Genomic DNA, 23,843 nt, shown 5'->3' with positions numbered 1-23,843 from the left:
ATTATCACTATAACCTGCTTTGAGTTTGCTTTCAAACATATGATGCAAAATGTTCTAAATAAATGAACAAAAGCTATTAGAAGGATTAACTTGAGTTCATGGTAAAATAACGAAGATTTTTCACAATTCACAGAAATCAGTTGTAATGTATACACTTGTTCTTTAAAGGCTGTCTTTCATACCTACAAACATTTGAAATACATACCATTTCCTTCAATTATGTCTGAAGCACACTGGTCCAGGACAGACATGTTTGCTAATATTGTCACAACCTATATTAAGAGAGAGGCAACATTTTGATTTTTTTTCTTTTCAGAATGGCTTCACATCACTATGTAAACAACCAATTCAGGAGTATCAGCTGCCTCCATGTCTGAAGGTCCTCTTACTTCCTGATTCACCAGCCAGTGTTTCCATTATTATTATAAATGCATGAACTGTGACTGAACATATACAATGGAGCCCATGCCATCTCCTATGAGAAGGGGCATAACTGCTTTCCAAGCCCTACCCTGTTTTTTTAAAATGATAATAATTTAGTTGTTAAACATTCAGCTACAGGAATGCTCATGAAGCTTTTTCGCTATAAATAGTCATGACCACTAGAGATGGGCATGAACTGTATTTTTGTGGTTTGGTTTGTTATTCATGGTTGAACTCTGAACTCTTATATCTTTAAAGATACCATGATAACTATTGGAATGGCAGAGATTACTGTCCCTCCCCGCAATCTATTAGCAAGGTCACTACCTCTCTTCATTTTAGAGTCAGCCATACACCTTTCGATCTAACTATGACTCATATTTGCTAGGTTTGAATTCCAGATAATATCATCATATATAATAATAATGCAGAATGAAATAATGAAAAGGCATATAAGGAGAATTTGACTTAAGGTTTTGTAGGCTTGAGATCTCTTATGAAGTCAGAGAGATAGACAAGGACAGATGTTTAGGCAAGGAAAAACTCCTCCATAGCCTTCTAGTCTCCACATTCTACAAATTAGCAAGTATAAGACTTATAAGCTAATAATATTTGTTTGCACTGAGTGTGTGCTATACAGTGTAGGGAAAATGCATGAAAGAAATAAACATTTGGGTAACATAGCTTCTGGCTCTGTCTTGTGTATTCAAACAAACCCTTACTGATAGATATAAGTAAGCCAAGTTGCTATCAGTTTGGCTCTCACCAGACCATTATAGTAACAAAGGAAATTTGCTTTAGGTGATAAGGCACACGAAGGTCGTCTCCTTCTGCCAGCAGTTCAATAGTGTCATCTCTCTGAATAAACAGATCTACTTAGAATGCAAATGACTTGATGAAACACTAAGTAGTGACAGGTAGAAAAATGAGAACTCGAGACACATCTCTGTATTTATTCAATGATAATTATTAACAGAGTTTCAGGCACAGTGTATATATTTCTTCACTTTAAATTATATTCTGTTAATGAAAATTACTTACTCCACACAGAGCCTATACACCACGTGGCTTTCTAACCAAAAGATGAAGAATTCAATTATGGACAATTTGAATACATTCCAATTATTCCACTCCTTCAAGTTATTTTATCTAATGAGTGTTCTTGGAAATTTTAAAAAGTGCCTATTTCCATACTGCAAATTATCTGAGTGATGGGTTTACATTAGTTCAGCTAGCTCATGTCCCCTGCTGCTAATTATCCAGAATTTTATGTATGTGTGAACGTATCATATATGCTGCTATTTAATCCTTTAAACACACTACAGGAAGACTGTGGGAGTCAGCATGGTATAGTAGTTAGAATGTCAGACTAGGATCAGGTTTAGATCCTGTCTCTGCTATGGAAACTTGCTGGGTGACCTCGTGTCAGTCACACACACAGCTTAACTTACCTTGCAAGGTTGTTGTGAGGATAAAATGAAGGAAAGGGGAAACTGTTTAGGGTCCCCATTGGGAGATAAGCAGGGTATTAATGAATTAAATAAATAAATTATTTGATTCGTGTTATGTATAAATCTCATTTAGTCACCAGTATTGGGTAAACTTTAGAGTTTTTTTCAGCTCAAAGCTCCATGTAGTATGAAATTAAAAGAAACGATATCATGTCATACTAAATGAGACCAATCATCTACACAAGCCAGGAGCCTGCTGCTAAACATTACTATAATGAGTTACTAGACTTGGGCAATCCTTAGGCTTCCCAAATCTCCCGCCTGGGCAGGGGACCCCTGATTTGGAGCCTGCTCCCCCCGCTGGCCAACAATCTGGAAAGTGGGAGGAGGGGGAGGGGAGGTGGAATGGCCGCCCTTCCCACCCAGCTCCGATCCCAGCAGTTTTTCTCCTTGCCCTTCCCTTCCCACCCAGCCGGATCGCAGCAGCCTTTCTTCCGTTTTCCCAGGCTGCTTCCGGCCCCAATCAGCTGGCTGGCGGGGGGGGAGGGGAAGCGGGGAAGCCCCAGGACCATGTGCCTTTGCACCTCCGGTGGCAGCAACTGGTGAGTAGGGAGGCCAATCCCCCCTTCAGAGCCGACTAGCCAGAAACGGGGAGGAGGGGAAGCCCCAGGACCATGTGCGTTTGCACCTCCTGTGGCAGCAACTCGTGAGTAGAGAGGCCAATCCCCTCTTCAGAGCTGACTAGCCAGAAACGGGGGGGGGGGGGAGAGGAGGGGAAGCCCCAGGACCATGTGCTTTTGCACCTCCTGTGGCAGCAACTCGTGAGTAGGGAAGCCAATCCCCCCTTCAGAGCCGACTAGCCAGAAACGGGGAGGAGGGGAAGCCCCAGGACCATGTGCTTTTGCACCTCCTGTGGCAGCAACTCATGAGTAGGGAGGCCAATCCTCTCTTCAGAGCCGACTAGCCAGAAACGGCGGGGGGGGGGGCGGAGAGAGGGAAACATCTTCATTATTCCCTATGTAGAGATCGATTCTCATAGGGTATAATGGGAAATTGTTCTTGAGGTTTCGGGGGCTCTGGGGGAGCTGTTTTTTGAGGTAGAGGCACCAAATTTTCAACATAGTATCTAGTGCCTCTCCCCAAAGTACTCCCCAAGTTTCAAAATGATTGGACCAGGGGGTCCAATTCTATGAGCCCCAAAAGAAGGTGCCCCTATCCATTATTTCCTATGAAAGGAAGACATTTTAAAAAGGTGTGCTGTCCCTTTAAATGTGATGGCCAGAACTCTCTTGGAGTTCAATTATGCTTGTCACACCCTTGTTCCTGGCTCCGCCCCAATGTCTCCTGGCTCCACCCCCAAAGTCCCCAGATATTTCTTGAATTGCACTTGGCAACCCTAGCAATCCTAGACTTGCTCAATAATCAAATGTCTAGCAATAACTAACTTCCACGGAGGATCCAGCTTTCTACTCTGTTGGTTCATTAGAATCACTTATCTTGATAGAGGTTATATAGAATCCGTACAGTATTTAATTTGCATAGCAACCATTCACATTTTTGTTAGTGACAGCAGTCACAGAACATGAGAAACAGGGATAGGCAAAGCAGTTTGGATAAGACCAAAGCCAACATAAACTGGCAGAAAATCAAATATGTAACTACTTTCATGTATCTTCATTATATGAACTATGAAAAATGCCTTTGAAATTTGGGGTTGGTTCCTTTGAGAAGCTAATGATTAATAACTATACAGTACAATGATTTTAGCACACTAGGGAAACAGGACAAAATTCCAGTAATCCAGTCATTAGGACAGCCATATTATTAGGTCTGGTGACCAAGAAAAGAAAATACAATCTTTGGCCTCCTTTACTGCTCCACAAAGGAACACTGTTCAGTGGCTAGTCTGCAGGCATCAGCTCTACCTGTAGAGGGCCCAACATCCATACAAGGCTTTTTAAAGGTTATATCCCTCAGAATCGTATTTTCAAAGAGTAAAAGAACTAGCTAACAATCTTCCATGGCTGCGAAAATCTTCCTTGAAGAACAGAAAGCATAACAAAGTTGGAGGGAGGAATGAAAACAGAAACCTGGAGGAGGAATATGGATACAAACAGAAAGAGAAAGGAAGACAGAAATGGTGTAGTAAGATCAAGGAAGGAAGGAGGAGAGAAGATATGGCAAGCACTATGAGGAATATAAGATGTACACCCAACGAATCTGCCAAAGGTAGTTAACCCTCCCAAGGGAAAAAACCCAGCGATACTACTTTGGCATAGGAGTCAAAGTGACCCCACATTACAGCAAAAAGCAATGGAAACCTGATAGCTCTCTCAGTCATGGCATTAGCTACTAAGAAAAAAAAACCAGGCCTCAAAAATAACTTTTTTCAGAAATGCAGGACAAAGGAGAGATAAATTTGGAATTGGGGTCAAAAGTATGGAAAATGTGAGGTTCAGAGGATGCCTTCAAATATGTCCTGGCTTGTCCTGTAACGGGTATGATCCGATTTCCAAAAGTGCAGTGTGGTTCCATTTGAGCTTTTCTAACAGGCTGTGGGCATAAAAGCCCCCTGTGGGTAAAAGCCCCATGTTTGTGCTCTGTTTGACAGAGCACAAACATGGGACTTTTACCTCTTCCTATTATATGCTCAACAATTCAGGTTGCAAATACTACTTTCCCTTGTGGTCATTGCAACCCCCAATTCCAAAAGTGTTCTAAATCCTCAAAGCAAGAAAAAAAAAAGTCTATAGATATAAATTATGAGAAGAGGTTTTGTTTTCAATGTTTGCTCCACCTTTCTATAAAATGGAAAAAAACATACTAAAATCATTTTAAACACATTTTAAATCATATTTAAACATGCTAAAATTATCCCCTCCCCAATATCTTGGGGGTTAATAGTAACCCAGGGCTTATAATCCTGGGTGATTTCAACGTCCATGCTGATGACACGGCCTCCAATCAGGCGATGGGTCTGGTGTCATCCATGGCGACTCTAGAACTCTCTCAATTTGTTACGACACCCATGCATCAGGCTGGACACATGTTAGACCTGATCTTTGCGTCTGGGATTTTGGTGAATGATATCACGGTAGAAGCGGTACCATGGTTGGATCACATAGCCCTCAAGGCCCGTATGGAGACACCGCCTCAATCCTGTATGGGCGGAGAGCCTATTTTGGCTCGCCCGCAGAGCCTAATGGACCCGGAACGGTTCCAAATGGCCCTGCAGGATCCCTGGCCCTCTAGCGATTCCCTTGATGACCTGGTGGAGGCCTGGCAAAACCGGCTATCCAGGGCAATGAATGAGATCACACCTCAACGTCCTCTGTGCCCCCGTGTAAAGGCTAGTTCCATGGTACACCTTGGAGTTACGCCAGCTGAAACAAGGGCTCCGGCGACTAGAGAGGCAGTGGCGGCATACTCATGACGAAGCGATGAGAACATCCTACAGAACTCATTAGGGTTTGTAGAATCTTTCGGGCTCAAGTGTCGTGTTCTACTGGAGAAAGTTTTCCTTCCAGACGTTTCGTTCTCAGCTGCGGAGAACATCCTCAGTGGCATTGCAGCCGGAGCAGGCGCTCTGACCTTCTTGGCTGCTGTGCATTGAGTGGGGCCAGGGCTGCTGGAGAGCTGCTATTTCTAGGCTGGAGGGGGTGTGGTGAAAGGGCAATTGGTTTGTGGATGTGCCCATTGTTTGGTGGGGCTTCCTGGAAGGGTAGTGATAAGGAAACTTCCAGGAAGCTCCACCAAACAATGGGCACATCCACAAACCAATTGCCCTTTCATCACACCCCCTCCAGCCTACAAATAGCAGCTCTCCAGCAGCCCTGGCCCCACTCAATGCACAGCAGCCAAGAAGGTCAGAGCGCCTGCTCTGGCTGCAACGCCACTGAGGATGTTCTCCGCAGCTGAGAACGAAATGTCTGGAAGGAAAACTTTCTCCAGTAGAACACGGCACTTGAGCCCGAAAGATTTTACAAACCCTAATGATGTTACCAGCTGTGAAAACCTGAAATCTTTAATCCTACAGAACGTTTATGAGGTCTTATGAGATGGCAGTCAAGGTCGCGAAGAAAGCTTACTTTGTGGCCAGGATTGCATCTGCAAATTCGCACCCGGCACAATTGTTTAGAATAATTGGAAATCTTACTGCACTGCCTTAAGGCAGACCAAATGTGAGAGAATTAGAGATAGGCTGTGAGGCTTTTGCGAAATACTTTGCAGATAAAATCACATCGCTCCGCCAGGACCTGCCTATCACATTGGATACAGTACAAGAACTTGAGGCTCCGTGCCTGTCTTCTGATTTTGTTCTGGATCGCTTTGACCCACTCAGCCTGGAGGAAGTCGACGGAATTCTCTCTTCCGCACACCCAACAATTTGCGATTTGGACCCTAGCCCCTCTTGGCTGATTAAACCTTGCCAAAGGGAGCTTAGATGTCCTTTACGGGACATCATAAATAGATCCCTCTCTGGGGGGCGCTTTCCAACACCCTTGAAAGAGGCTATGGCCCGCCCCTTCCTGAAAAAAAGTACAGCAGACCCGGCCGAATTGGCAAATTACCGACCGGTCTCCAATTTACCGTTTCTTGGTAAAATTATTGAGAGGGCAGTGGCGTTACAGTTGCAGGGTTTTCTGGATGACGCTTCTATCCTAGACCCTTGCCAGTCCAGCTTTCGCCCAGGTCATGGGACGGAGACAGTGCTGGTCGCCTTGGTAGATGACCTCCAGCGGCATCTGGACCAAGGCGGTGTGGCGGTGCTGATGCTATTAGATCTGTCGGCTGCATTCGATATGGTCGACCATCAGCTACTGACCTGCCGCCTTGCCGACATAGGAGTTAGGGGGCTGGCCCTACAATGGCTTTCCTCCTTCCTCAAGGGATGGGGACAAAGGTGGCAATCAGGGGTGAGCTGTCCCAGAGGCACACACTAGATTGTGGGGTGCCACAGGGAGCAGTTCTCTCCCTGATGCTATTTAACAACTATATGCACCCCCTTGCCCAGATTGTCCGGAGGTATGGGCTTGGGTGTCATCAATATGCAGATGACACCCAGCTCTATCTGCTAATGAACGGCCAGCCTGACTGTGTTCTAGGAAACCTGGACCTGGCATTGCAGGCCGTGGCAACCTGGCTTAGGCTGAGTGGGCTGAAGTTGAACCCGACGAAGACAGAGGTCCTTTGCGTGGGTCGCAGCGCCCTAGGGAGAGCAATACCTCTCCCGGTTTTTGATGGTGTGCCGCTGAAAGCGGCGCACTGGGTCAAGAGCTTGGGAGTTCTACTGAAGCCTTCATTATCAATGGAGGCCCAGATAGCAGCCACTGCCAAGTCAGCATTTTTTCATCTGAAGCGGGCAAGGCAGTTGGCTCCCTTCCTGGAGTGCTGGGACCTAGCAACAGTGATCCATGCAATGGTCACCTCAAGATTGGATTACTGTAATGCCCTCTACATGGGGCTGCCTCTGTGCTGAACCCGGAGGTTGCAGCTGGTGCAGAACGCGGCGGCTAGGCTGTTATTGGGGCTCCCGAAGTGGGAGCACATACAGTCGGGGCTACGCGGACTGCAATGGTGCCGGTTACTTACCGGGTTTGTTACAAAGTGCTGGTTATTACCTTTAAAGCCCTATATGGCTGAGGACCCTCCTACCTGAGGGACCATCTTTCCCCATACGAACCCCAGAGAGCACTGAGGTCAGCAGGGAAGAAGCAGTTGGCTATCCCCGGACCAAAGGAGGCAAAACTACAAAATACTCACACACGGGCCTTCTCTATCGCAGCTCCACACCTATGGAACCAGCTCCCGGAAGAAGTGCCAGCCCTGCAGAGCCTTGACCAGTTCCGCAGGGCCTGCAAGACCACTCTTTTCAGGATGGCCTTTGCCGCCTGAGCGACTGATGCTAGGTGACTTCTACCACCATTATTTTTATGAACAGAATTAGCACCTGAAATGTTTTTGTTTTAAATTGGAATGTTTTGAGATTAATGTGATTTTAAACCCTTGTATAATTATATGGACATGTTGTTAGCCGCCCTGAGCCTGCTTCAGCGGGGAGGGCGCGATATAAATAAAATTTATTATTATTATTATTATATTATTATGTGAAAAGAACAAAGAATGGAATTTTTCTCCTTCACTATGATCTCTCCAGGAGTTAAAGCCCTCATTTTATGGTGGTCAGCATCTCATACTGCAGAGCTGGGAGTTGCTAGGCTAATGAAATCTTTATTAGCAAAAAGATGACAGACTTGTGGCCAAATCTCAGGATGCTTCCATGTGGAGTGGACCCATGAACAGACAAGACAGTACTTTCTACAAACCTGGAACAATGTGCCATGTTTGCAGAAAAATCTGAAGTCTTAAGAAAAAGAAGAGAGGATTAATTTGGATATTAGGCTAGTGAGGCTAGATTCAACACAGTTCCAGCACTGCTGTATATTAAGCCAGTGGAATGCCTATAGCTTTAAAAAAAGATTCCCTCAGAGGCTATTGCTAGGTAACCATAACAGTATTGTCAGTGTTCAAGACTTAGTTTCTGCCAACAAAAGGCAGCAGGAAGAGCCCTTTCCAGGGCTGTTGCAGTGTTTGAGGGAGGAGTTGTAAGTGCCAGGCCTGGCAACAATCTCTGATACCATCAGACTTGCATGATTCATCCAGGCTTGGATGAAACAGCAGCCATTCCACAAAAGCCAGTGTGGTTAGAGCTTCAGTCTAGGATCTGAGAGACCCAAATTTGAACTACCACTCTGCCATGGATGTTCACTGGGAGATCTTGAGCCAGTGACCCAATATTGACCTAACCTGCCAATATTGGCCTAACTTGCCTCACAAAGTGGTCATGATGATAAAATGGAGGAGAGGAGAATGTTCTTAGCTGTTTCTGGTCTCCATTGTGGAAAAAGATGGAGTATAAATGAAGTAAATAATAAATATAGCTTACGATGGAGGGTAAATAAAAGATGGTTTGGTGGATAGGTGGGAGTGGGAAAAGGGGAGAGGATATGGGTGTTGTTAGAAAAGGAAAATAGGAGGATATAGGGAAACTGAGGCTCCCCTCACACATTTTGTGGATATGCAACTGAGTCTGGCCTGTTAGCCAGCACCACACAATTTGGCAATAGTTTCCCAGGCAGGGGGGATGGGAAAGCTGGACAGGAGGCAGATAAAGTAGATTGGCTTTTGAGTGGAAAGGAGAGAGGGAAGCAGGACAAAGGGATAAGTTATGGGGACTTTCAGGGAAGGGAATTAAAAAAAAATAGTGGAGGAGGAGAAACAAGATATCCTTGCAGGTCCCCTGCTTGTATATTTTTTATGCTGTCGTTATCATAAACAGAAAAATTCAGTCCTAAAACCAAAGTTACTGTGTCATTTCATAATGCGCCAAAGTAAATTAGGTGTTTGCCTAGGGGGTGGGGGGGAGGCTGAATTCAGCACCCCCACCCTGCCGGTGCCAGCTGCCATAAAAATATTCAAAGCCAAAGTGATTTCACAACTTCTGTATGGCATCCCAATCTGGATTGGATCTTATGAAGGTGCTATTGAACGTGTCCAATCCAAATTCTTGTGTAAAATTCTGGGCATGCCAAAATGTGTCCCATATGCAGTTATCTGCTTAGAAACTGGCATGTCTTTAATGGTTACTAGTGCATGGCTCATGACCTTCAAATTCTGGCTACGCTTGCACTACAACTCTGAACTGGGAAGCTATATCTCTCAAATGCTCTCTGAATTTAATTTGTCAAATTGGTCAGCACATATTGAGAGAAAAATCAAAGCAATGGGTTTATCCCTAGAACTATTGTCCATGCTGTCCTTCACCGCAGTCCAACAAATTAAAAACAGGTTGCTAGATATTGAGCACCAAGACCTATACAGTCTGGCTAAGAAAACTGGTTCCCCACTGAGTTTTGAGATCTCTCTTAGTACTGGGGAAATAGCCTCATATCTATCCGTCTTGCAGGTGCCACAGCAGTGTAGAGCTTTTTCCCTTGGCAGATGCAACGCCATGCCCTCTTCCATTCTTTATGGCAGATTTAACAAGACAGCCTGCTCAGTCAGATACTGTCTCTGTAAGCAAAAATGTGTGGAGTCAGTTACTCATATTCTTCTTTATTGTAATTTGTATACAGATCTTCGTCGCAAGTATTTACATCCTCTTTTAGTTAGCATAGTTGATTGTTCTGATGCACTTAAGGTCTATAGTCTTTTGAACGATACTTCATCTAGTGTCACTGAGAAAGTGGCTAAGTTTCTTTATTCCGTTTTAAAGGCATGTCAGAGGATCTCATAGAAAGTTTATGTTTATGCTTTTCCTGAAGTATATGTATGCAATCATTCCATTTTATCTTTTTTAAACTGATTTGCTCTGAGAAACAAAATAAAGTGTTAATATTAATTTATCTAATATATCACTAAGCAGAATTATTTTGACTATATTTCACTTCAGTTAATCATATAAAGACTAATTAAGAAGAACGTGAGGTTTTTTCCCCCAGTAATACAGATATGAGATCTAGAAAAGCAATAAGAACTTAAGTTTCATTTTTGCATGTAAATCAACAGAAAGGAAAGATTCTTTAGGAGTGCCATTGTGGCTTGGAGAATTCCTAGAGATGTTGGGGCAGATGCTGGGGTATCCAGGTCAATTCCTAGAGATGTTTATCTGGATACCCCAGGCTAGTTTGATTAATCAGATCTCGGAAACTAAGCAGGGTCAGCCATGGATAGTATTTGGAAGGGCGACTTCCAAAGAATACCAGGGCTGTGACTCAGAGGCAGGCAAAAGCAAACTACCTCTGAAATGTCTCTTGCCTTAAAAATAAATCTAGCATACCACCTAGTGGTACGTAATGCTAAAAGAGCTAGAATCTCTGGCTGCCAGACAATCTTAAGGTCTTCTGGAAATTCTACATACAATGCCATATTATAATTAAGTTAATACCTGGGAAATGTTTAGTCTGGGGAGAGAAAGGAGCTCAGCAGGGATAGGATGACATATAATGTTCCTTTTTAAAGCTTCCATTTCTCCAGAAGAGAATGATCTCTGTAAAGTGAAGGTCACTTGTAATTTCAAATGAGTTCGACACCCCTGCTCCAAATACTACATCTCCTGTATTTGGGTTCAAACCTGAGTTTGGGATCTTCACAAAGGCATAAAGTCTTAATGCAAGGTGTGTAGCTATCTATTTTTACTTTTAAAAACTTTTTGACACAATTCTCATCTCCTTTAAACCATCATCTTAGCCAAAGTAAACAAACCAAGCATAATGTTTATACCGATCCATGTTCTCTATAAAATGCATATATATGTCTGTGTATATATACATACAGAGGGAGAGAGAGAGAGCAATGTTACATCTGTATTGCTAGAGTTCATAAAAATAGGCTCCACAACTCAGCCCTGTTCTTATTTTTGTATCCATTACTGGCAATTGTGCCACTTGTTTAATTTCCTAAGTATTTTGTGAAATTTAATTATGCAATCCATCATCTTCAGTTTTGTTAAGAAAGACAAAACAATTACCTCACTCCTTACTATGTATCAATGCTTTTGATGTCATTTTCTAAATGTGAGCCCAGTCACTTCGAAAATGACTGTCACACATGCCAGGATGCATTAGGCAAAATATTGTGAAGAAACAAAGAAAATTTTGGCCAAAAGACACACTGTGATATTTACAAAGAAAGTAAATGGCTTCTGCTCAAATGGCTTCTATTTTCCCTTAACCAAATAGATTAATGGTATCCTACTAGTCCTTTCACTCTCAAGAGTATGGTCTGTGTGACAGCCCACATGCAGGCCTTTTTAGTTGCTGGCCAACTGTTATGGAACAAGCTCCCAAAAGGGATGAGGCAGGCACCTACCTTGGGAGCCTCCAGGCAAAGCTTTAAGACAAATCTTCTAAATAAATGAATAGTACCCCGAATAAATATGGGAATTCATATGTAATTCTAACTGAACATGGACATGCGAAGATGCCTCATACTGAATCAGACCCTTGGTCTATCAAGTTCAGTATTGTTTACTCTGACAGCAGCAACTCTCCACGGTTGCAGGTAGAAATCTTTTACATTACCTGATCCTTTTTTAAACTGGAGATGCCAGGGATTGAACCCAAGTCATTCTGCATGCAAAGCTCTTCCACTGAGGCACAGACCCTCCCCTGACTACCTACATCATTATCACAGAAATCATGGTGACCAATGTAGACTAGGTGCTGTCTCATGAGTTCAACCCAGCACTAACTGCATAACCTCTGGGGACACAATAATGTGTTAACTGACTGAAAGGAACTGGGACATGGGGAAAAACAATCTCAAAAAACCACTGAAATAACCTTGGTGACTCTACTGTCAAAGGTGTAGATCTACTTTAAAAAGGCACACAATTAATGAATGACCTTGTATGACCCAGTGCTGGAGCACTGATGAAATTAAATAGGTACACACCCAGTCAATGCCTGGGTGGGAGCCTATTGAGAGAATCTCATGCAAACTGCCCTGACTGTGGAATATAAAGCTAAATATAAAATACAGAGGAGCATCCTCAGTGGTTTTTCCTTTCACATGGAATCTTTCTTCATATGCTACCAATGATTGAATACCTTGAAAGCATGCTTTTTGGAGGGATGGACTTTAATATTCTTCATAGGAATACCACTTTGCTATGGCGGTAACATTTAGAGGACACAAGAGGATGATTAAGAGCAATAATAGAAAACTGGAGAAAGGGCTTGTTGTTCATTAGTAAAAAGAACTGTAATAGCAAATTAAATTCAATCCAAGTCATCTGTTTGGGGATCAGGCTGCAGAACACTAGGAGTCCTACCTCGTCTATCTACCACCTGATTGCTGTCTGAAATGAGCAACATTATAGAAAAATTCTGTTATCAGAGCTAACAGTGATGCCACAAAAAGAACAAACACAAATTGTGGTTCATTTTCTATTAAGAAAATTGCTTTATTTAAATTTATCATTTTTGTACAAGCCATCACTGCTGTGTTTGAGGAAATGCTGAATAACATTTGATCTCAATTAAATTATCTCTCTTCCATTTTTGGCAAAATGACTCATTGAATAAAAACGTCATTCCTATCCACTTGCTCTTTTAATCATTTCTAACTTACAATATATTTGGAGCCTGGCATGAATAATCTCATCCATTTTATTGAATGGAGTTATTTGGTCTTTCAAAGAGAACACTTATTTAAAAAAATGCTTAGTAGCAATAAAAATTATATTCATATCAAGTAGAGTGTAATATAGCTACAAATAGTAATATACCACAGTTTGAATGTAACTACTTTGTATGCCTATCATATAATATCAAATTGGAAGTAAAATTTTAACACATATTAGTACATTACCAGAAACCTGGTAAAATTCTCCTCACCGTGTAGCAGAACTTTTCAAAAAGACGGTCCAAATGACAAACTAAATATATCTCTGCCAGCTAAAATCTTAAAATCTGCCATGATTTATCATTTATCCTAGCTTTCTGGATAGCTCAAGATCACATTTATAAACCAGTTAAAAACTAAATACCATAAAATACAAAAAAGTAATAAAAATGCAAACAATAATATTAAATGAATTCACCAATCTAAATTATTACTTAATAGAAAAATAGAGGAGGGGCACTGACTAAATGCCGCATACTTCCTGCAAGGGAAGGATCATTGAAACAATACAGCTTTATAGGATTTTTACAAGATGAAGAGAGATGCCATGTGCATTGCCTCTAGGAACCCTTTCCACAAAATTGGCAACAACCACTGCCAGAAATTACAGGAATGGGCAGTGCAAGTGCGAGACACAATGAAGGAACCAATGAAAGGCTGCTGGAAGGAACACAGATGATTTACAGGTCCAAACAAGGACGTGCACTACTAGTAGTAGATAAGGGTATCCTATCATCATCAAGCCGCATACCAAAGTGACAGCTGCCCCCCCCACATACAAAATGAATACCGGATGTTTCCTATGGGGGACTGAGGCAACTGTCCCTGATGGGAGGCTAGTGATCTCCTGATCCACCCATCCAACGAATGCCAGATGTTTCCTATGGGGGAAAAAGAGGGGTCAGCCTATGCCTTTTGGTGTAGCCTGCTTCATATTGTTTGGGGAAAGCATGCTTTGCTACACAGACATTATTTAGAGAGTTCTGGAGAAACAACTGTTCTAAGCTGACACAGTTTGGAGACGAGACATACCCAATGGATAAAATGATGGATTTAAACTGAACACAGCTAACCTTATACCGGTAAAATGTCTCTTTAACATCAGGTTGCATGTTGATACAACTCTCTGGGACTCAGTAAAGCCATAGAGTTTTGCCTGAATCCTAGATCCCTGGTTTGCCATCCCCCACAGTTATTTGTTGAGAGGATGTTGTTGTGTGTAAAATGGTTGCTATTTTGCACTGGTTTCTGTTTGCAATGGCTGAGCTTTTCAAAAACAGGTGTGTTGTAATTCTAGGAGATCCCCACCCAGAGGTTGGCAACCCTAATGCTGGGCATTTGTGCAAAAGCTGTGCTTTGGGGGGAAAAACTATGTTGGGGGTGTTAAAGGTTTTTCAGTGTCTCTCTGTGTGTATTACGGGGGGGGGGGGGGGGAGAACATAAGAACATAAGAGAAGTCATGTTAGATCAGGCCAATGGCCCATCCAGTCCAACACTCTGTGTCACACAGTGGCCAAAAAAAATTATACACACACACACACACTGTAGCTAATAGCCACTGATGGACCTCTGCTCCATATGTTTATCTAACCCCCTCTTGAAGGTGGCTATGCTTGTGGCTGCCACCACCTCCTCTGGCAGTGAATTCCACATGTTAATCACCCTTTGGGTGAAGAAGTACCTCCTTTTATCTGTTCTTACTCGACTGTTTAGTTCTCAGCTTTTCACAGAAAACAAATTATGTTGGTCTTAAAAGTGCCACTGCAGTCAAACTTAGTTCTCAGGCATGTTATTAACCCCATCAGTACCTGTTCTGAATCCAAAATTGCTCTTGTTTAATATGTTTATCCACTTGTAGCTGCAGTTACCACTCTCATTTTGGCATCTAGTGTTTCCTGGTAACAAATCCCCTCCCCATATGAAATATGAGGAGACACCCTTTTCATTGAATCTCATGGAGCTTTGGTGTTGCTTATACCACTTAAAATTGTCCTTCGCTTGTCTTGAGGTGCCACTTCTAAATGACACTCTCTCACATTTAGATGTTCAGGTTTGTAGTTGTACGCTGCTGTATTCTTTCTTGATCCATTCTTAGTTATACTCGGTGAACACCCAGGTCTTAGTATGAATCTTGATTCTAACTTGTTCTTCCTGACCGTCAACCAACACAGCAACAATGCCCCCCTCCAAAAAGGCCAAAATCAACTGAACCTGACCCTGATTTCAAACTGCAACGAAGATAGAAAGAATCATCAGGCAGCCAGAGGAAGCAAGTCACAAAGAGTAACACAAGACTGTATCAGTAACACCAGCTGCAAGGCCCACCCAGGAAAAAGGGCAAAAACACAAGTCTGTATAAGACAAAACAACACACAGAAACACAGCAACCCACTGCCATCCACCACCAGTCCCCTCCCCAGCAACCAGAATGGGGGAGGGGGAAGGAACTTTGAAAAATCAATCCTAAGTTCACAAGAAATCACATTATGCAGCAAAAAAAAAAAAGCAACAACACTATCCAGGAGAACCAAACCACAAGACACAACCCCACAACAGCAGCTGCCCATCTACCCCCAAGCAGCAAAGGAAGCACCAGTAAACTCTTTAAAAACATCTGTCAATGTCCACAAAACTGTAACAATAATAAAATCTGCAAACAACCACTAACACAACTTGTGATCAGAAATTTAACCAAACAATTAACAACAGTGAACAAAACACCTTGCCCCCCCATCCAGCAATAAAATAATAACAGCAATAATACAGTAATATCTTGAATGAAAGTAATGAAATATATCTACAACGAGCTTTTAACCCTGCACAAAATTTTAACTTCTAAAGATTTGACCAACACCCCCCACCAGCCAAAAGAAAACCCTAACCTACCCCAAGCACACACTCACCCTAAACAGGGACACTTTATAACCAGTCACTCTTTTAAAACCAACAGAATCCAAATTCCGGAAAAATTAAGAGCTGAGCAAGTTATTACGTCTGCTGTCTGGAACAGTAAACAGCATCTACTGGGTCACCCTTGTCCTGGGGGTTCCTGGGCCTTGAGTATTTTTGCAGTGACTGGTCTCTCAGCTTTGTTATCATATATAGGAATGTTTCTTTCTTCAGGTGTGTGCCATGCCAGAACCAAGAACTAGAATAAGTACAGTGCAGTGACAGGTTTACAAGTTACTTGCTTTTAAAAGAAGACTAGAGGTGACATCCATGCAACTTGAAAATGTCAAGGCAGTGTGCGATTGCAATAAAAAAGGCCAACCCCATGCTGGGAATCATTAGGAAGGGAATTGAAAACAAATCAGCCAGTATCATAATGCCCCTGTATAAATCAATGGTGCACACTCATTTGGACTACTATGTACAATTCTGGTCACCACACCTCAAAAAAAATATTATAGCATTGGGAAAAGTGCAGAAAAGGGCAACTAGAATGATTAAAGGTTGGAACACTTTCCCTATGAAGAAAGGTTAAAACGCTTGGGGCTGTTTAACTTGGAGAAGCATTGACTGAGGGATGACATGATAGAGGTTTATAAGATTATGCATGGGATAGAGAAGGTAGAGAAAAAAGTACTTTTCTCCTTTTCTCACAAGACGAGAACTTGTAGAACATTCAATTAAATTGTTGAGTGGTTGGGTTAGAACTGATAAAAGGAAGTACCTCTTCACTCAAAGAATAATTAATACATGGAATTCACTGCCACAGGAGGTGGTGGTGGCTGCAAGCATAGACAGCTTCAGGAGGGGATGGATAAGCATATGGAGCAGAGGTCCATCAGTGGTTATTAGCCACAGCGTATTGTTGGAACTCTCTGTCTGGGGCAGTGATGCACTGTATTCTTGGTGCTTGGGGGAGGGCACAGTGGGAGGGCTTCTAGTGTCCTGGCCCCACTAGTGGACCTCCTGATGGCACTTGGGGTTTTTTGGCCACTGTGTGACACAGAGTGTTGGACTGGATGGACCACTGGCCTGCTCCAACATGGCTTCTCTTATCATCTTATGTTCTTAACTTATTGTCACATAAGTTAAGGTTCCCCTTGAGCAGCTTTGACTTTCCAAAAACTTCTTTTAAAACCCAAGTGTCCTGTCCTAGTTTCAAAAAAAAAATTCTTACAGCGTAGTGTTACAGGATTCCTCATAGGTAGGGCTATGGTTCAGTATGCAACTCCTTTGCATGTGAAAAGTCCATGCCCCATCTCTGCTGCTTGGCACTTGTGTGTTCAATGCACTGGTTCTGTGCTGCAGTCCCTACAGAAAGCCCCCATCCCAATTTTTAAATCTGAGGGATTCTCTAATTTGAACTAAGGTCCTGTGCATTGCACTGTCATTGCCACAGTAGCACTTGGTCTGCTGGGCAACTGTGTTCCTTGCACGCTAGCACCCTCAGCACAGTTGACTTGATTGCAGAGATTCTATAGGGAATCTGACTGCTGCCTGAGGTAGGCTTTCCCATCATAGATGGTGCCCCTAGAGTTGAACCCCCTGGTCCAATCCTTTTGGAAGATGGGGGTTCTGTGGGAGCGAGGTACTAGAAGCACCACTGCAGATTTGGTGCCTCCCACTCACACTCCCTCCCCCACAGAGGCACTTTACTTACTGTAATTACAGTGGGGAAAGTGACTGATTGCTTATTTCTCATCATAGGGGGAGAGGGCCCTATTTGGGTGCCCCTAGAATTGGATCGCCTGGTCCAATCTTTTTGAAACTTGGGGTCTCTACCTCAACACCCCTGCCTCCCAGCCGCACTTCATTATATCCTATTTTGCCATTGACTTCAATGGCCCATAGGGTATAATAGGGCCAAATGGCCGCCAAATTTCAGCGGCAATTCGTGGTTGCAGTATACAGCTTCCAAATCAGATCAAATAATCTAATTCGGTTCTATATATCCTGAATACTGCCAAATCAGCTGTTTTTCAAAGGTGTATTCAGTTCGGCTGAACCAAATGCACACCCCTACTTAAGATCATGAAAATGTAATAGTACCGGTTGGGAATAGTGACCATATTGCTATTAAATTTAACATTTATGTAAATAGGGAGTTGTTCCAAAAGACCAACACAACCACATTTAACTTTAGAAGGGGTAACCTCTCTCATAAGAGGGGACGTGAAGAAGAAACTGAAATGTAAAGTAAGGAGGGTCAAATCTCTTCAGGAAACTTGGGGACTATTTAAAACTACTCAGATAAAATGTATACCACAGGTTAGAAAAGATTCAAATAGGTATAAAAAAGGGGCCTGCATGGTTAATGAACAAAGTAATGGAGGCAGTAAAAGATAAAAATGATTCCTTTAAGTGGTGGAAGGCTAGTCTGAGTGAGGTAAATAAAAAGGAGCACAGGCTTTAGCAAACAAAATGGAAGTTGGTGATCAGACAGGCAAAAAGGGACTATGAGGAACACATTGCAAAAAACATACAGACCAATAATAAAAATTTCTTCAAATAACAGGAAACCAGTCAGGAAGGCAGAGGGGTCCTTGGATGACCAAGAGATAAAAGAATTACTAAAGGATAGGGAAATGGCAGAGAAGCTGAATGCTCTTTTTGTGTCTGACTTCACTGTCGATAATGGGAAGTGCTTGCCCACTCCAGAACCGTCAATTCCAGGAAGGGTGTTGAAAGACTTGATTCAAATTGAGGTGACAAGACAGGAGGGCCTACGACTAATGGACAAATTAAAAACTGAGAAATCGCCAGGCCCAGTTGACATTCATCCAAGAGTTCTGAAAGAATTCAAATGTGAACTTGTGGATCTCCTGACAAAAATATGCAATCTGTCACTAAAATCTGCCTCCATTCCAAGGACTGGAAGGTAGCTAATGTTACCCTCATCTTTAAAAATCTCCTCTTCCAGAGGAGAAATTACAGGCTGGTCAGTCTAATGGCAATACTGGGTAAATTGGTGGAATTTGTTATTAAAGATAGAATTAATAGAAATATTGATGAACAAAAGCCATCGAGGAAGAATCAGCAAGGATTCTGTAAGGGAATATCTTGTCTCACTAACCTTTTAGAGTTCTCTGAGGGGGTGAACAAGAATGTGGACAAGGGTGATCCAGTAGATGCTGTTTACTGTTCCAGGAATTTTTGATCCAGTTTCTCATCAAAGGCTCCTAAAGAAACTCAGCAGTCATGGGATAAGAGGACAAGCCCTCTTGTGGATTAAAAACTGGTTAATTTACGGGAAACAAAGTATAAATGGGCAGTTTCCACAGTGGAAAGTGTAAGTGGTGGGGTACTGCAGGACTTGGTACTAGGTCTGGTGCTTTTAAACTTGTTCAATAGTGATTTGGAATCAGAAGTAAGCAGTGAAGTGGCTAAGTTTGTAGATGACACTTAGTTGTTTAGGGCGGTGAAAACCAAGGAGGAATATGAGACACTCCAGATGGATCTGTTGAGGCTGGACAAATGGGCATCATTCTGACAAATGAGGTTCGACATGGGCAAGTTCAAAGTAATGCACATTGGAGCAAAAAAATCCCAACTATAAATATACATTGATGGTGTCCAAATTAGTGGTAAATGACCAGGACAGAGATCTTGGAGTCATGGTAGATAACACACTGAAAATATTGACTCATTGTGTGGCTGCAATAAAAAAGGCAAATACTATGCTGGGGATCATTATAGAGGGAATTGAAAACAAATAATCCATTAATCATAATTCCCTTGCATAACTCTTTGGTGGAGCCTCATTTGGAATAATGTGTACAGTTCTGGTTCCCCGCACTTCAAAAAAGTTATTTTAGTAGTCCTGACCTGGACTAATCTCATCAGATCTCAGAAGCTAAGTAGAGTCGACTCTGGCAAGTTCTTGGATGAGCGACCTCCTTGGAATACCAGGAGTCGGGGGCAGGGTTTATTCTGCCACCTCCCTGAATATCTTCCAGGCCCCAAGTAGTGGTCAGTCACCAGAGGTCTCCATGACTTCCAGGTGCCCACATACACTCATGCACATAAAAAAATACAAACACACCAAAGCAAAAGATGTTGTAGTAATGGAAGAGGTGCAAAAAAGGGCAACTAAAATGATTAAGGGGATGGAACACTTTATCTATGAAGAAAAGTATGCAGAAATGGCAACTGAGGATTGACATTACAGAGGTTTACAAAATTATGCATGGGATAGAGAAAGTTGAGAAAGAAGTACTTTTCTCCCTTTCTCAAAATATGAGATATCATGGCCACTCAATGAAATTGAGCAATAGGTTTAGAACATATAAAAGGAAGTACTTCTTCACTCAAAGAGTAATTAACACATGGAATTCACTGCTGCAAGTAATGGTGGCAGCTACAAGCATAGACAGCTTCAAGAGGGGATTGGATAAACATATGGAGCAGAGGCCCATCAGTGGCTATTGACCACAAGGTACAGATGGAACCTATGTCTGGGGCAATGATGCTCTGTATTCTTGATCCTTAGGAGGTCACAGTGGGAGGGCTTTTGGAATTCTGGCCCCACTGGTGGACCACCTGATGACACTTGAGGTTTTGCTACTGTGTGACACAGATTATTGGATTGGATGGGTCATTGGCTTGATCTTAGTTCTTATGCTGTTCATAGAAATGTGACAGATCAGCTGCTGTCCTTCAGATTTCATGAACTTTTGTTCTCTGTATTTGCCCATGTGCCTGTATTACATATATTCATATATATATGCACAAACATACATATCAACTGAACATTACATTTAATGTATTCAATAGATGTTTGTAGCACAAAAGATTTGCTAGTTTTTAGAATGCCACAGGGCTCTTAACCTATTCTGGTAAAAACTTCTAATATAATCAGTCTTCTGGAATTTACTTGATAAATAGTTGTCTATATTCATAAAGTTGTGAAGCCAACCAAGGTCTCTTGGTATTTTGATCCCAATGTATAATCTCCAGAGGATGGTTTGTTTTACTAGACGTTAGTATACCTTTACATTCTCACAACACTTTGCAAGACTCCACTTTAACTCAAATTTTAAAAAGAACCCACAAACTTTTAAAAATTAACTAACTATACAACTACTATGATGTAGTTGTACTCTATACAATTATAGTCTATACAATTACTAATTGTAGTCTATACAACTACTATGATGTAACTAACTATTCAACTACTATGATGTATTAACATTTCTGTGTTTCATTAATAAAAAGGAGTCTATAAGAAAGAAAATAAATTCAGAGCTGCTTGCTTGATAGTTGCCAGCAGAGACTGTAAATGGCTAGATACTTGATCCAGAGCCCACTGACGTCAATTAAAGTTGTCCATTTGGCTTCAGAGGAGTTTTAAATTAGATTTTGCTCATGCTTGTAGGGCTTTCCTGGAACTCAAAGATGCCTACCTTAGACCTATACCATATAAATCCTGTATGTATATTCCCTGATAACTCACCAGAATAATTTATATAAAAATGTTTACATGTGTATAATGCCTTGGAAAGAACATTAAATTACTCAAAAATGCAATATTATACAACATAAATGTGAAAGTTAGAATAAAAGTTTAAAGGAAGTCCCTGCGTGTGTGAGTAATATTTTCATGCCGTTATTGTTTTGTTATACTCCATATATATTTATTGCTCACAGACCATTTGGTCATAAGCAAATGGCAATGAAATACAACATTCATCAATAATATAGATTTTACAATTTTTACAAATTGTTTTGTTATAGCAAAGCAATACTTCAACAGAGGTTGTTTTCACGTGACAGCTGAAAAAACCTCAGAGGATCACCTGAGTGGTACAGATAGATGATCTGTTTTGATAAAAGGTAGCTGCATTTTCTATAAAATATGAGAAGGCAGAGAACAAATTGTAAAATTATTTTAAATTCTTCTGCTCACCTACTAATTATTTCCATTTTTATACAATATATCCTATAGCAAATATTGCCCAGAGAGTTTTTGTGATCGAACATCTCAGTATGAAATAGAGCCATAACGTCTGGTTTTTAAATATCACACCTGCTAAGTGGAATAGCACCATGTCTGTTTCCTGGGGTTTCCCACATAAAAACTATTATGTTTCAAATGTTTGCCAGAGACTAAAATAAAAATATATGTATACAAAGCTATTTCCAAGTGTTAAAGCAAAACCATTTAATAAGTCCAATTTCAGTACTTAGTTGTGTTAAATCAAGGACTCAGTCCTTGGGTAAAATCAATGCAATTATTAGAGTTTACTCAACTTTAAAACTAAATGCTTTTGACCTTCCCCCTCCACCCATACTTCATTCTCACAAATATCAGTTATAATTAGGGATTTTTTTTTTCTGCTGGAGCCCACAGGAGCAGAGATCTTCGTAGGCTGGCCAGTGCTCCAGCTGGCCCGACCTGCCATGCTGCAGCCACGTGCTCCCAGGCCAGGCGGTGTGGCCTACCATTCAAATGAGCTCCTCCTGGGCTTTTTCTACAGAAAAAACACTGGCTACAAGAAAATCTCTTAAAAGGTCTTTGTATATTTCATAACTTTTATATGAATGATTTTAATATACTCTTTTCTGAATAGTTATAGCGGTTCAACAGGTTAAAAGCATAATTGTTTTTCCTTCCCTTACTTCAGTGGACATTTATGATTTTCATATAGCTTATTCAAGCATACAATTTACTATCAATAAATGTGTACATGCAAACCATGCCTACAACTTTCAGCTATGACAGCCATTACCACCACTACCTACAAAAATGTAAATAAATATATATTCACTTACCTGATCTCGAGAATAAGGAGTATCCACTTTCTGCTTGTCACCACAGGCTGCTAGAAAAACGTTCACTGCATTTAACTGAAGCAACATTTCACAGGCCATTGTGTCAAAAAACGTAATGTTGGCAAGTGCAGCTGAAGCAAGAAGGAAAACTTCTCCAGAAGTAGCCTCTTGGCACAGTTCTAAATATGCAGAAAATGTTTGATGTCCTTAAATCATGTCATTAAAATATTAAGTTTCAATGTTCGTATAAAATCTTTTATAATAAATTGTTCACATTACACTACTCCTTCTATAAGAATTCCTTGCAGTGGAGAATCCATTCCTATATCCACAAAAGAACATGAACATATTAACAGTACAATCCAAGCAGAATTATACGGTCGTTTTCGCACTCACCTCCAGCCGGCGCGACCCCCCTCTTCACCGCGCAGGATCTGCGCGGATTTCGCACTAAATGCCGCGGAGCAGCCTTTTGCGCTGGAAACTCCCGTCGCAAAAGCCGCTCAAACGTAAATCGCCAAAAAGCAGTTTGGCGTTTGAGCAGCTTTTGCGCCGGGAGTTTCCAGCGCAAAAGGCTGCTCCGCGGCATTTAGTGCGAAATCCGCGCAGATCCTGCGCGGTGAAGAGGGGGGTCGCGCCGGCTGGAGGTGAGTGCGAAAACGACCTACCTCTCTGAGCCACTGACTTCAGTGGACTTGGGGGAGGGTGTAACTATGCTTAGGCTTGCATAGTAAGACTCTTTTTTGAAACAAATGGGGAAGACTGAACATATAAGAGCCCTGCACAAGCTTCAGAGCATATATAAGAACAAAAATATGCAATTCAGATTCGGAAATATTTGGAAGAATTGCAAAAATGTTATATTGGGAATAGTTACAACTAATTTCAAATTAGAATTTTGGATTTCCAGTTAGTCACAATAATTCCTGATATTCAGAGTCTCAGTAACTCTTATAGAATGCAGGCTAGGCTAGGGAACCTAATTCTTTAGACAGCTTGGTCTGGCTCTTGAGAAAAGAAACTGAAAAGTTCCCCAATCAGCAAGGCACCAAAGGTGGTTAA

General features: G+C 41.7%; 1 protein-coding gene across 2 annotated transcripts in view; it reads right to left on the bottom strand.

The window, feature by feature from the left end:
• The window catches only part of INSC (INSC spindle orientation adaptor protein), a 340,369-nt gene that overhangs the window by 17,056 nt on the left and 299,470 nt on the right, over positions 1–23,843 (bottom strand). For both annotated transcript variants that reach the window (XM_060262945.1, XM_060262946.1), the window contains exons 9-10: positions 22,782–22,960; positions 206–272 (exon numbers count right to left, since the gene is read on the bottom strand). In XM_060262945.1, the coding sequence (XP_060118928.1) occupies positions 206–272; positions 22,782–22,960 (246 nt within the window). The remainder of the gene's footprint in view (positions 1–205; positions 273–22,781; positions 22,961–23,843) is intronic.

Source organism: Heteronotia binoei, chromosome 21 (genome assembly GCF_032191835.1).
Source record: "Heteronotia binoei isolate CCM8104 ecotype False Entrance Well chromosome 21, APGP_CSIRO_Hbin_v1, whole genome shotgun sequence".
In the NCBI taxonomy this organism is placed as follows: Eukaryota; Metazoa; Chordata; class Lepidosauria; order Squamata; family Gekkonidae; genus Heteronotia; species Heteronotia binoei.
The sequence above is the reverse complement of the archived record's forward strand: the minus strand, read 5'-3'. Positions and strand labels throughout refer to the sequence as shown.